Here is a 14586-nt window from a genome sequence, read left to right on the forward strand (position 1 = left end):
AGAAAATAACAATGACCCAAAATATGTTTTGCTCGTGCAAGTTTTTTTGGTGCCCTATTCTGCCCCTGTATAGCATTGGGTCAGCTGTTGCGCCTGATCTCAGAACCTCAGGATTCCAAGCTCTATTCCCTAACCACAAGGCTGCCATTCCCCCAAAACCTTGCTGCTTCAGATGAGGCTTGAACTCACAACTTCTGCATCACTTTGCAGGCTTCTGTCATATAAGTACCGCGCGCTGACTCATTACGCCACTGGAGCATCGGTCAAAAAAGTGCTTTTGTCTTTTTTTTTTCATTAAACATTAAACAAACATTAAATATCAAATGGGTGCTTTGCAATGTTGCATATTTAAACCTCTTCTTCACGCTTAAGCAGGCATTTGCGTGAAGGGTCTTGCTTTAGGTCTCACACTGGTAGCTCATTCCTCCAAGCCAGGATACAAACCCAGGCCTCCTGTTTGCAACATGGGTGACTTACAACTTGAGCTAGCCAGCCGCAAATAATACCTTTTTTAACATTCTTTGAAAGGCGCTAATGATCATTCCAGAATGTACTGCTTACTTTCCAGCATAATCTAATAAATTCTAAAATAGTTTTAAAAAAGAACCACACCAGTTCCTAAAGGTAGCCTCTAAGTTCTGGTAAAGTCAACTCTAAGGACAATTGTTGGCTGTTATGTAGTTCTGACTGATCATCTGAAGCATTTGGGTTGTATCTTAGTTTTATGAAGATTTTTACCTTTGGTCATCAGCAGTCAAATTAAATCTTCAAGATTTGTGAAGGAACTCCTGTGCTGTTGTTTCAATCTTTTAATGTTAATTATAATGAGAAGAAATATTAACTGTAGTGGTTTTTCAGTAAAAGAAGCTTTATAGTTTGGAGGTGAACGATAATAAATGAAGGAAATAAGAATGATGAAGTGTGAACTGCTGCTAAGGCTCTGCAACACTTCATCATACTTAATTGTTTGAGCAGAATACAGGCAGAAGCAATTAGGAACTCTATGATTGAACAGCTCTTTACAAAGAAGCTTTTTTTTTTAATGTAAAAAATATTTTTTTATAAATTTACCTTATATAGTTTATATGGCTGCATGTTTGACATTAACACTATTTAATCTGTTTAGAAATATCATTTATTTCTTTTATGTTTAAAAAGATTTTTAAAACACCATTTTTGTCAAAAAGAAAATATCCAAAAGAAAAATGAGGGGATGGTGGAATTATTATTTTATTTTTCGAAAGCATACATAGCCTAATTAATATAGTCTATTAACCCAAAGCACTATGCATGGTATGGTGGTTAAATGTGAGGTACGCCGTCATTCACTTTGACCAAGGTACCTTTCAGTAGAACTGCAGTCACTCCCTGGACTGGCTTGGCTTTAACAGGCCCTACATAGTTATGGACAAATGCATCCCACTGGGATCAGCTTCATAATCATGGTAGATCACCTCTTTCATTTTATTTATTTTGCTCAAGCTACTTGAAGCCCGCAGCCGGCCAAATGTTGAAAGGGCAATATTATAGCCATTACTGTTAATGTATATTTGAAATTTAAAACAGTCAGTAATAAAATGTCACAGGGGATGGTATAGAGGGATGGTCATTTAAGAAGGGGGATTTTTTTAAGAAGGGGAATGCCATAATGCCCCCCCCCCCCCTCACATTGAGCACTGTTTGTAACCCATTTTTTTATAGGAGTAAAAGTTTTTTCCTCTGACATAAACTGCAGAAAATGTACAAGGGTCTCCTCAGTTACATTTTCCAAAATTCTAAAACAGAGTTTTACAGAGTTTATCTGTAAAATACAAATAAAAAAACAACAGGTGCCAATCAAAGCAAGTACTTTGGTCAATCCGAGTTAGCCCCTACTTGAGGGTGTGTTGCTGATGGCAAGTTGTGCAAGTATGTCTTTTTTCTCCCACACAGAAAGCACTCATCCTTCACTGCCTGTCATGTGGCTCTAATGTAGCTTACTTCATGTTAAATTGGTGTTTCCTCTCCACTGTCACTACATGATGCAAGCCATTATCCACTATTGCTACATCCTAATCCAGAAGGAGTTAATGACTATGAAGTCAGCTGAGTTTCCTTCATAACAAAATGTCTTAACTACTTTGTCTGTATGAGTTAACCTCCCCTTCAGGTGACATATTTTATGATTCGATTATATTATTAAACCAAATAAAATTAATAATTTGTACATACTAGTTCACTAGCTGCCATATTTGATAATGTAGCAACAGTCACTAGAGTTTAATAAACACTAATATAATACAAGCGAAACCACAGGATACTTAATAAGCTGCTGTTACAAGATATATATGGTCTTTTAAACAATGTCACATTTGACAGATGAGACATTAAGTCTGTTTATTTTGTTCTTTATATTCATATCAGGTAATGTTATTCAATTTTTTTTACCCTTTTTCATCTTGATGACCGCATATCAAAATAAACACATCTGCTCTAAAAAACATATTTGTCTCATTACATGTTTTCTTTCGAATTATAGAACATATTTAACATCTAAGATAGTCAAAGTTCATACTAAATGCAATTTTAAATGATTTCCTTTAATAGGGAAAAATAAAACTGACCAAAGCCTTCTTAAGTCGTGAATTAACAAAATATATTTCTTTGGGACTTGTACTGACGGAACCTAGAGTTCTGCTAAAGCAGGAAAACCCAAAGGAAAATATCTGACCCTAATTTTGGGAATGACTATAACCAACAAACCTGAAGGTTTTTGAGCAATCAGGAGAAAATTCTGCTTAAAATTTAGTCAAGATGCTGACCTTAACAGACAGTTTCTGCTCAAAGTAGTGTGGCTCAACAGAAAAAAAACTTACGAGAAGTGAGCAAAAAAATCAGATTTAGATTGTGGAAGGAAGCCTGGAGTACCCGGAGAGAACCCAAGCATGCTCAAGGAGAACATGCAAACTCCATGCAGAAAGACCGCGGGCCGGAAATCGACCCAGAACCTTCTTGCTGCAAGGCTGCAGTGCTACCCACTGTCCCACTGAGCAGCCCATAAAAGAAATCATCACCCGTAAATCGCACTTTGTATTTACTTGAAAGAAAAACTGAAGAAATCAGAAGGGGACCAAATGTTCCTTCACTGTAATATAAGTGAACAACAGTCCAACAGAAAACCTGAATTTATTTGTGTGAAGAAAAAGATGGGAGGTGCAGAAATACAGATTTAATTACTCTTGGTCAGAGTGAATTGATTTAAGTTTGTTCTGCTGGAATAATTTTACTAGTTGAAGAGTAGAACTGGTGTTCTTGAGTAACTGTAAGTGTGCTATTGCTTTAAAGGTCTGAATTTATAAAGCCATACATGCATAAGATATATTAAATAAATTCGAGAATAAAAATGTGTATATATATATATATATATATATACATACATATGTGTGTGTGTGCTTACTGAGATAGTTATTCAAGTACCTTTGTATGCACACAGTCTGAAAACAAAACATGTAACAAATGCCTGCACAAGTGAGGATAATCAAAACAAAAATGAAGTCAGGACTTATACTTTGGAAAAAGTACAAGTGTAAAAAGTACCGCCCAAAGCGGTCGTTGCGTTTTCACAAAGCTCCCTAAAATGGATGCCCCAACCTCTTGGATCAAAGTGCAACCCAGAGAATCGAGATGTTTGTGCCGCCCTCGTGCGTTATCTGGTTTACACGTCCTCTGATGCAATCCAGAGTAACATAAACAGATGTGCCGTTCTGGACCTGAAAAGAGGCTCTCAGTCCGATGCTAGTCCACTCGCTGCCTTCGGGCATTGATCCAGACACCTGCTGAGCCACAGGACCGGCCTGGTGCCCCTTCCCTCCAGCCCTCTGCAGAGTCAGTTTGACTATATTGCATGAATGGATCATTTTGAGATTGAGGGCGATGTTTGCTGTCCCCTTCTCATGAAAGATGAAGTTCTTTTGGGGGTTTGAATCCCCAGATCGAGCCAGGTGAACCTGCGGTGTGTCTGGGCTGATCTGTTGAAACAGCAATGGTTTATTCCTGACAGCTCCAGAGGGCAGACCGGTCCGCGAAACTGTGGCAGTCAAGGCTGATGACACAGCGGAGGGAATCCAGATTAGACTCAAGATACTGATCCCAGTGCTGTCCCCAAAATACCGGATGTTGCACTGAGACGGAGACGTGATCTCGAAAGTGAGCATCTCTCTGCTTTCTACCATCACTGCACCAGAGAGGGTGATGGAGGTGTCCCTGTAATTCACTCCCGTCTTGAAGGCCTGTATAGTCTTCAGTCCAGTGGTGTTCCAGGTGGTGTAGGCGATCAGAGAGAAACCCTCTTGAATGCAGGTGTGACCCATGGAGTAAAGCGCTTGTTGGATGACAAACTTTACGACTCCGCTCTCCGTGAAGCGCACACCACGGCTGTCATGGGTGAGGCTGATCATGTAGGGGTCGGACACTGTTGTGATGCGGAAAGTCGGGCGGTAGCTGGTCTGGTAGTGCGCCAGCAGGGACATTTGGGCTGTCATAGCAACAGCACCAGTATCATGAGACAGCCAGAGGAGACTCAGAGAAGGTGTGGGGACATCAAAGATGTGAAGATCCTTGCTCTGATTGCAGTGTTGATTAGGACTCCTCAGCAGCAGAGTGAAGATGTGGTTGGGTTCCACCTCCACGCCGGAGCTGACGCTAACGCCCTGGATGTACTTTCCATCCGGTTGTTCGATGCGGACTCCGCTGAGGTCCTGACCATCCTCCTCCTGGCTCCTGTTAAGTCTCATTCCGACCTGGAGGAAGTTCCTGCAGCTATGCTTTATAGCAAAGTTATGATCCAACCACACTAGTCCATGCTGGAGAAACGTCACCTTTCCGGCCTCATTTGACAGAAGATCACTGCTCTCTTTCCCGCGTATGTTGAGCTGCAGACCAGGATAGATGTAAGCGCCAGACGTACCAGCTGGGGGAAGAGCCACCTTTGCCACCCAGGCCTGGGAGAGTCTGTTCTCTGAAATCTGTCCACAGACTGTGTCGCTGACGGCGGTGCAAGGGACGACCAAAGGCTCACCATCGCATTCTGAGCAGGCCTGGCATTCCTGGAGCTCCTGGTTGTAGAAGTATTCATGACCGCAAAGGTTTTTAACTGCTTCTCTTTCCGAAACCCCCAGACACTTGAATCCACCTGCAAGAAAGAGGACAACAGAAAAGAAGGTTTCAAATTAGCTCTGCTAATGTTATCACTGGTTGGGGGAATCTAAAATGAAACAAAGACATTATGAACCAACCAGGAGTATTGAGACACTTCACCCTCTCTCCGCAAATGTGTGGCAGTTCAAGACATTCATCTCGGTCCTGTAATCCATACAATTAGCATTGGGGTTAATTACTTACATTAAATTAATTCTTTGTTCCAGTTTGTTCTTGTGTTGCAAATTAATCTTGTATTTTCTTGACAGATATTCAATGAAACCCAAATCTATCACTTCAGTGATTACTGTAGGTTGGTTTTAATGAATTAGGTATGATATACAGTTAATACTCTGTAGGTACACATCATTGCGATGCTGTTTATAGCTCTTGCACTTTTTCTTATTTTATCATGTTACAACCTCAACCTCTTAATGGATTTCATGCAACAGAGAAACACAAATTATTGCCAAACAGGGAAATGGAAGGAAAAGAAAATGGCTTTCAAAAGGTTTTTAAAACTCAATATCAAAAAATGTGCTTTGTTTTTTTTAGTCAGCCCCCCTGAGACATTCACAGTAACAGTTGACAGCCAATCAATGCTTTGCACATCCAGAGACTAAGTGTTTTACTCGATCCTCTTGGCAAAATATGCTATACCTGACCAGCTTCATAGTCCCTGTTGAAGAAAGGCATCCAGAGCTTGATGATGCCACCTCCATGTTGCACTATGTGAGGACCCTTTAATGTAAGGCGATGTCTCAGTGTTTCACCAGTTCGGTCTCATCTGACTTTCTTTCACATGTTTGCTGTGGCCGCTTTGCCATATTTCCATAACTGGCAAATTTTCAAATTGAGCGCTTGCAGTTTTTTTATTTGATAAACAGAACAGAGTTTCAACGCTGTGTACATTGTTTTAACACGACTGATCTGAAATGCACAACTTCCCCTGACTATTTTAGCTATGTTCCCTGATCATCATGATGCTGCTTGTCACTATTGTTCTCTAGCAGCCAAGGTTATACAGAGGCTAAATTATGCATTAATGTCCTGTTTACTGACTTTGAAAGATACATTTTACACAGGATTTCCTAAAGGGATAGTAGATTAAAGGCATGTTTCACATCCCTATTTCTTTTTTTTTCCAAGAGTTTTCCATGTGCCCTACCACCTGTTGGTGTATAACAAGAATTCCAATGAAGTACTTTGTGGTTTGTGGTTGTGCTGTTATAAAATGTGAGTAAAGTGTAAATGGCATTAATGCTCAGTGCAGCAGCACTCACAAAAAGACTCCTACCTGGCACATTCTGTCTGCAGTTGGGGAGCACTGTGAGATGAGGAAGAAGCCTGGTGGACACATGGTGCATTTCTCACACCGAGGTGAATCCCTCTGAAAATCACAGAACTCCTCCGGTCCACAGGGTGAAGAGCATCCGCGCAGAGGCTGCGGAAAATGAGTCTCTCCCACAACATCCAGCACCTTTGAGTCAATGTCCATTTTATGCACAGCGTAGGATTTCTGCAGATGGCTGCGGGCCTGACTCTGCAGTCCCGCCAAATGACTCTCGAAGTAGCTCTGCAGCTCTCCCTGCAGGCCCTGGAAGGACACCTGCTTGACCGTCTCCAGGAGTTGGGCAAACTGTTGTTTAACTGCATCCATCTGCTCATACATGTGCCGTTGCTGCTGCAGGACTTCGCGCTGCTGTGATAGAAGCGCCTCCTGTTGATCAGCCAGCTTCTGCTGCAGGTCACGGATTATGACCTGCTGGGCACGAAGGGCTTCCACCAGTTTCTCCTGCCCCTTGGCCAGCTGGAGGTGCAAAATAAGGGCGTCTTCTGAAGGTACTTCATTCTCCCCTGAGGAGAAAGTAATGCAGAGTGAATAAATGGACAGTCAAATTTAGGCAAGATTAATGATTGTTTTGTCTCATAATATTAAACATCAATTACATTTGCAAACACAGCAGCCTCCTGCATGTGCTTATCAAAGCTAATTTAAGAGCACAGAAAGCTTCCTATGTGAACAAACATCAAAGCAGTCTACATTTTCCAGCTAATTGACTTTGAGGTATTTTTCCAGCTCAGCTACAGCTGCACTGCGTGTATCTTTCTTTCTTACATGTTAAAGAAAGGGAACTTTTGCTTTGAAAATCAAAAAAACTTGGATTTAGGATTTTTTTTTTTAAATCAAAAATGGTCTAATTCTTTGGAAGTTATCAATGGTTGACCTTAATCATTAAAATACAGTTAGATTAGGGATCAGCATTTTCCAGAAATTAATTGAAGGTAGGCCTTTACAACACATGATTTCCACTAATCTGCCTTATCCTAAACTTCTTCCAAGTTTAGTTAAGAGGTCTGCCTTCTGCATAGCTTACAATGACTAACATACAGTCCAAAACATTAATTGAACATCTTCAGCCCATAACCTTTACAGTCAGACCGAATTAAACTGTTGGCTTATTGCCGATTATGTGATGACAGGATGGATAAAAACAACTTTAAGTCCAATCTTAAACAATTGTTTCCACATTTGCCCAGCCTTATAAATACTGTTTCCTGTATCGTATTTAAACTTTAGTTCCAGCATCCTTCTGCCATATGTTGATGTGCCCCTAGTAAAGTCAGTTCCCCTCAAGCCACCTACCAATCTGCACATCAGTGATCGATTATGTGCATTTGTGAGTGCAACTCTAAATGTAGATCTAGCATAAAACACTTTAGGTGGCCAGTGACAAGACAGATGTCTAATTAATTCAAACCATTCACCATATGAGAAAAACAGACCATAAACATTAAGCATCAACAGAATGTCCAACAGCCAAGGATCCCAAAAAACATGGCTGCAGCAGTTTACCCACAGTAAGGGTGCAATACTTTACTTTGCTATTCCCTTTAAAATATAACTGTGACACACATGTTTTATGCTCATTCTGCTTTTTATACAATATGAAGCTAAAAATGTATAATGTCAGTGTTGTATAGTCAGTCAGTCGTAAACAGAAAGCAATCTAGTTCCCATTATAAAAAAGTAATAATCAATCATCACAGCATCCAGTTGGATATTGATTTTGATGTATCATCCCAAGAGTTTTAAAGGCCAACTTGGCCCCTCTGTAAACTATTTATCAGGGGATGCCACTGCAATCATGATGTTATCTAGAAAAAAAAGCTGTCCTCAAAGCATTTGGTGCAGGAAAAGGTGAAAACGAAGCTTTCACTATAATCACAAAAAAATATCTTCATATCTGCATAAACTGAGAGGAAAGAAAAAATATATAAATAACAGATTTTGATTTAACTATTCTTTACAGAAATTTTTTTTTTTATTTCTTTTGGTGTTTTTTTTTTTATCAATTTATCTCACCTGCTGGTTTTACCTTTTTAGCCCCTGTTTTGAAGATTTATCACAATAATCTAGTTTTGGTTTTGAAGAGTTGACCAAATACATTTTACAGAAGCAGACCTGGCTTTATGTCACATGTCAGTTGGACTCCTAAAGGTGCCCCTCCAAGCTCTGAAGCTGTGTGTCCAAACTCTGGAAAGTCTCCCAGAAACTGCGCGGCTCTGTCCGACAGGTAGACCGGGGACGTTTCTTCTGCTGCAGCCGGGCACCCCTCTCCTACACAGGATCTCCCCCGAGCTTTGGGTCGTATCCTCAGCGGTAATCTGCACTCAATCCCTCTGCAGTCTCTGCTTTCATTCCTGGGATGATGGATCTGTCTCACGCTGCAGTCCCCATCCGTGCATCCCACTTCCATCTGTGCGTTACCGTGCCGCGGCAGCAGCTGGACCGACTGCTCGGTCTCCAGAAGCGCTCTCTGAGGGGTAGGGAACGCATGGTGGTGGCTGACCGCTGCGTTTCCATCTCTCCCCTGCATTCCTGGGTTGAACTGCCGGGGAAGCCTGGAGGATCTGCTCCCTGGACAGTGCGCTCCCGTGCACGGTCTTGGATCGCCTGTTTGTCCGCCAAAACAGTGCGCACCAATGCAGATATCCGCTGATGCGAGCGTAATGCTGTGCATGGAGAGCAACAGCGACAGAACTAATGTCAGTAAAACCATGTTGCATGTAGCACCAAAAGAATAACAAATTATCTGCAGCTTTCCAGGTTAAATCCTTAACACACGCAGCTGAGACAAGACCATGGTGTTGCTTTCAGCTCCAGGGTTTGGTCAGACTTGTTCTCTGAAGAATAAAAGGGATCGGAAGCAGGCATTAGTGGGCTGCTTCCATGTCCGACCCACTCTGTGAGACCCTGCAGCACTTCAGAGCCTGCAGCACTGAGTGTGGCATTCCTGAGGCTTAATTAGCGTCAGGTTTCCTTGGCCACATTTTAACCCTTCATCTTCCCCTCCTCCTCATGGTAATTAAAAAAAGCTTTTTAAACGTTAACATTTAGGTGCCACATTGCAACCTCAAAATGCAATGCACCTTCTTAAATATCTGGTTTACAATAGCTTTTACAAATTAAAATGTAAAAAGTGTTGCTTTTTTGTATTCATCTAAATCCTAAACCAACCACTCTCAGAGGTTAATTTATAATCAAAAGAGTGTTTAATGATTTGTGTCATTTAAACTCAGTTGTTCTGTAATGGCCAAGACCAAGAAAAAAGTAGAAAGGTCATAGAAATAGTTACCAGGAGGTTAAATATAGAGGTCATATCCTTTGAACATCTCATGGAAGCACCATTTTGGTGCTTGAAAAGCTGTCCAGTTTTGTAAGATGCTTTTAGAAAAAGTATACTCTTTCTTTTCATGTTATCTGATAGATCTTTAATATCATTGTTGGACAAAGATAGCATTAGTAGAAAGTAGTCAAAAGTTTATTCTAAATTAGGGAAAGAAAGCTATCCAAACCAACCTTAGCAAATTTGAAAAGCCAACTGCCCACATTGCTAAAGGGCTTATATTCATGCACAATTATTTTTGACCTTTTAACTTTGCTATGATGTTAATCCATTAACACAATCATGCACAAAGTGGTAATTCCTTTGATTGATCTCTAAGTTATCCTAATTGCTCTGTAGTTACAATCTTTCTCTCTTGTGTAAACGGTTGCACTGCAAGAAAATAGTTTACCCCAAGCGATTAATAAAGTAATTCTGGTTCTGATTGGTTCTGCTGTTTGAGTAACAGCCCCACTCTGTTCTGTAAAAAGGAGCTGTTAGAGAATATTTTTCAAAGGGTCCCACTGTGTAAACAAATCTTCTTTCTCTGATATGTGAGGGGGGGATGTGAGGCAGATTGCAATGAATGCAGCTTAAAGTTAAGATGAAGTGTCTATTTTAGCAGCTAATGGCAGCAACCTCGTTTTTTTAGCTAATGTATTTGTCCCTAAAAATCTTTTCTTTTGCCCCGAGAGGTCTTTGACTTTGTTAAGCTTTCAGAAATGATATGGTGAAGTGATGAAATGGGTGGCCCTCCCCGATGGTAGAGGTTCCGTTTGCTCAGGCAGGTTGTTCTTACTTTATTATGTCAATTTGTATTAGCAAGGGTTCATGCCAACTCCAGACTTTGAGAGTGAAATCTGATTTTAATGCTGCTTTCATGATACCAGCGGGGCAAAAAACAACTGATCAGTTGTGTGAGGTTAGCATTTCTTATGCCAGAAGTGTGTTTCCATCTCCTCTTTATAACATTTTTGCTTTTTTGGATAAAAACACCTCAAGTTAACTTAAATTTTTTCTCGTGGAATTTAGTAAAGTTATTTAAATTCTGCTGTTTCCGTTATGTTCTAATGCAATACTTTAAAAAGTGCAAAAAACAAGGTTGACTAAAACATGTCGAATGAGTCTGGTCCTTCTAAAGGGTTTCTTCTTTCTGTTAAAGTGGGATTTTCCTTTCCACTACCACTAAATGCCTGCTTAGCATCGGGGATTTCTGCATAGTTAATAGCTGCTTTTCCATTCACCATCAAATTGTGCAAATTCCAATTATGAAAAAATACATTTAATTAAAAAAAAACTCACATTTTTTATAGAAAGTTATTATGCTGAGAAGAGGTAGTCACATCAAATTCTTATATTTCGCAAAACTGAAATGAAAACACTTTATTTTCCATCACACAAGTTATGTGATCTGCAACTGGATCTTACTGCCTTAGAAAAGAAGAAGAAGTAGTCTGGTAGTTGGAGGATGATGGCGCCCACTGGTGCCTTGGCTGAACTATGGATATATCTCATTTGTTTACATCTGCCACTTTCATGTTATTGTGTGAATAAACTTTACATGTGAAATTTTCATTATATTTTTATGTAGTGGAAATATTGCAATAGGCTCTTGGCAAACTCTACTACTTAATGAACTCAAGATTAATCCAGGTGTGCCTGACCTCAGTAATGGCCAGACACACCTGGATTAAGCAGTTCACCTAGTCATGAAAGACAGGAAACAAAAGAGGTGCCTAGAGTTCAGGAATTAGTGGAGTTGTGCATGGAGCCCATTGTGAAACTTTGCAATATCTGAATTACCAGGATATTGTACATTTGTAACAAAAACAGAGCTACCGACACCACATAAGCACATACTGTCTCTGAACACTTATCCAGGAGGAGGGAATGTTTCAAGTCAATGGGTCAATGTAATCCTCTGGGTTTTATGAAAAAAAAAAAAAAAACTTTTTAAACAATCTGTCTTCATGGTTTGGTTGAACTGACTCTTTGTCTTGAAATATTATTAAATAAAATAGTGTTGTATTGAAGGTGTAATTCTTTCTGCAAGGATGTAAGAACATATTTTGACCTTTAATCTTCATGCAGAAAGCCACAAATAATGGAGCACCTCTTTACATTAACCTCCGATTGCCTCCCACAAACATCGGAGTAGGAGATGACCTACAAGTTCATGTGTTTCCCATTCAGGAACTGCTTTTTCAGGAAAAGGTTGACCTCTCCTGTAGCTACCTATGTCAAGAGCAGACTTTTGTTCACAAGGTCAGTGTAAGTGTCCAGCAGCTGTCTCAACATACAAGATGTGCTTAACACAATGTTACAGGAGCTTTCTGTTGCCTGGATGGTCAGAAGGTCAAAGAAAAGTCAACAGTGAGCAAAATGTGAAGCGACATTCAGTAGTTAAACAGTCCTGAACAGCTTAACTGATCATGAGGACACCACCTTGCCAAAAAAGTCATATCACTTGAGATTTAAAGCATTTTATTAGAATTTTCTCATAATAGTAACTGTAAAGTGGAAGCAAACAAGATGAACATGAGATAGATCTTTAATTTACAAGTTAACCTAAAATTCTTTTTATTTTCCGAATCATAAAAGGGAGCTAGGATACCCCAAAAGGACACCTTCAGATCAGATATTGTTGTCAGAATAAATATTAGATCACTGAGCTTTACTCCAGTCAGCCTCATCCAGTCATATTCAGATTATAATTATTGGTCTGATCAGCATTATCCTCTTTGCTCTGATACTGATTGTGAAAACTAAAAATAGCATCAGATAAAGCAGAATCACATCAACCAGAGTCAGTAACATATTATCCAAGCTAAGTTTCTATGTGACGCATTGGAAAGTGAGCTAGGCTGCAAGTGCAGCCTAGCTGCAATGACAATGCAATGACATCTGTGTCATCGCACATGGGCTTCATATTTTATTTTACGAACCAGAGAACCAAAGAAAAAATTATATAAAATAAAAACAGAGAAACATATATAGAAGTTACAAAGGTACATTGTATTGATTGTACACTTCAGTAGCATTTAAAGCTTTTATGAATGTGGTTGTCTAAAACTGCATCTAGGTACACTTTACATCCTTTAAAAAGGTCAAAGGGGACCAATCAGTGTCAGACCATATCATAAAAACGCGACCGATGGACCCAGTATTCAAGGTGAGACAGCCAGTAGGAAAGTTCAAAACATTTATTAAAACAAACGGAACAGAAACCGGCTGTTGTGGATCTGTGGACCTGCAGCAACTACGGGGAAAGGCACTTCCCAATCACTGACAATCTCTGGAGGAAGAAACACAGGTAAAGGACCATGATCATCTGACAGGAGATGTTTAGCAGAGTGAGTCACTTACCTGTCTTAACAGTACAGTCCATTCTCTGCCTGGAAGGCAGGATCCATCCGATGGACTGCCGAACGGGAACCAACCAGGTCTAATGGTGTTTGATCTGATCCTGATTGGTCTAACATCAAAGGCCACATTAAATGTTTTCAGAGTGATTAGCCTCAGACCATATTCAGCTGATTGCCGAAGCAAATTTAGATTTAAAGGACTTAGAAAACACATATTTTAAATAAAGAACTAGAAAACTGTAATGTGATAAGCAGATGTAAATCACATCTATCAGAAACAACACTGCTGGACCACCCTCCTTGTCAGAAATGAGGTTGCAAAGACAAAACAAACAAATCACCTCACTCCCTGCTGTTGAACTCCACAGCCGTTCATCAGAGTATTTATTTGGCAAATGCTCTCCAAGGCATCAGCATGATTCGTGCTTTGGATGCATGCCTTGGGTGTCCATCTGTTTGTCAACCTCAAAGAGGAAATGAGCGTGGTTAGGACAAGCGCCTGCACCCATGGTGTTTCCTAAATTCATCACACATCTTGAAAGGTTCTTGAAGGCATTTGAGGTTACTCATTTTCCCTGTGTGGTGCTCAACATCTCCCCATTATGACAGATTTCTGCCACAGAGAGGGTGGTCTGTTTTTCTCATTAGAGCTGAGAAAAAAAAATCTATTCAAGTAAGCTAATAATAGTGACATAACTCAGGGACAAACTCTTTTTTGAAGAACATAGGAAGCTGTGGGGAAAATGTGTCTCTTAGTCAATACCTTTGCATAAAAGTGTGTATATATACTTCAAAAACAGAAGTGAAATACTGTTTGATAGCGCCTCTCAGGTTGACAGAAGAAGAAATCCGGCATCTGCACGAAAGAGATAACAGCCAGAGCGTATTCATGGAGTGACAGTTAGAATCTTTCAGGTTCCCCTGAAGATAAGCAATTCCAGAACAACTGTTTATAAATATGTTATGAATATATTGCCAGCAAAGTAAGGACAAAATTATTAAATGCAAAATTACTAAATGCAAACTGCATATCACTCTGAAAACCCCATTCTCACAGTGGGACATAGCATTATGGAGTGGTAGTGGTTTACTTTGGGGTTGATCCGGGAAGAACACCCCAAAGAAGCTGCAAAAGATTTGATATATGGGTAGAAACTTATTCTAAACAAACAGCCAGAGCTACCAGAAATTGTTTCAACACATTGGTCAAAAATGCATTCAGCTTCTGAATGGTGTAGCCACCATCTAAATAAATCTTATAAAGACTCTATAACTTGAAGACCTAAAAACTGGTGTTCACATATGCAGTTTACTTAATGAACTTGTGCTATTCTGTCAAGAAAAATCGGCTAAAATTTGTACTTCAAATGTGCAAA

At 40.0% G+C, this 14586-nt stretch overlaps 1 protein-coding gene across 1 annotated transcript; it reads right to left on the minus strand.

Annotated features, from left to right (window-relative positions):
- Nucleotides 1–3148: 3148 nt before the first annotated feature.
- Nucleotides 3149–9448, minus strand: si:ch211-37e10.2. The gene is made up of 4 exons (XM_038307916.1): nucleotides 8642–9448; nucleotides 6473–7032; nucleotides 5274–5340; nucleotides 3149–5170 (listed from the first exon to the last, which is right to left on the minus strand). The coding sequence occupies exons 1-4, from the start codon at nucleotides 9237–9239 to the stop codon at nucleotides 3639–3641; spliced, it is 2757 nt and encodes a 918-aa protein (XP_038163844.1). The 5' UTR covers nucleotides 9240–9448; the 3' UTR covers nucleotides 3149–3638.
- Between the last annotated feature and the right edge of the window lie 5138 nt (nucleotides 9449–14586).

The sequence above is a fragment of the Cyprinodon tularosa genome, unplaced genomic scaffold (assembly GCF_016077235.1).
Source record: "Cyprinodon tularosa strain WSP-4 unplaced genomic scaffold, ASM1607723v1 ctg623, whole genome shotgun sequence".
In the NCBI taxonomy this organism is placed as follows: domain Eukaryota; kingdom Metazoa; phylum Chordata; class Actinopteri; order Cyprinodontiformes; family Cyprinodontidae; genus Cyprinodon; species Cyprinodon tularosa.

Excerpts from the sequence above, each read along its gene's own strand:
- si:ch211-37e10.2 (XM_038307916.1), bottom strand. The coding sequence starts at position 9,239 with ATGGTTTTACTGACATTAGTTCTGTCGCTGTTGCTCTCCATGCACAGC. Across the intron at positions 7,033-8,641 it reads GACATGTGACATAAAGCCAG|GGGAGAATGAAGTACCTTCA; the intron begins GTCTGCTTCTGT and ends CTTTCTCCTCAG. Across the intron at positions 5,171-5,273 it reads GAAGTGTCTCAATACTCCTG|GTGGATTCAAGTGTCTGGGG; the intron begins GTTGGTTCATAA and ends TCTTTCTTGCAG.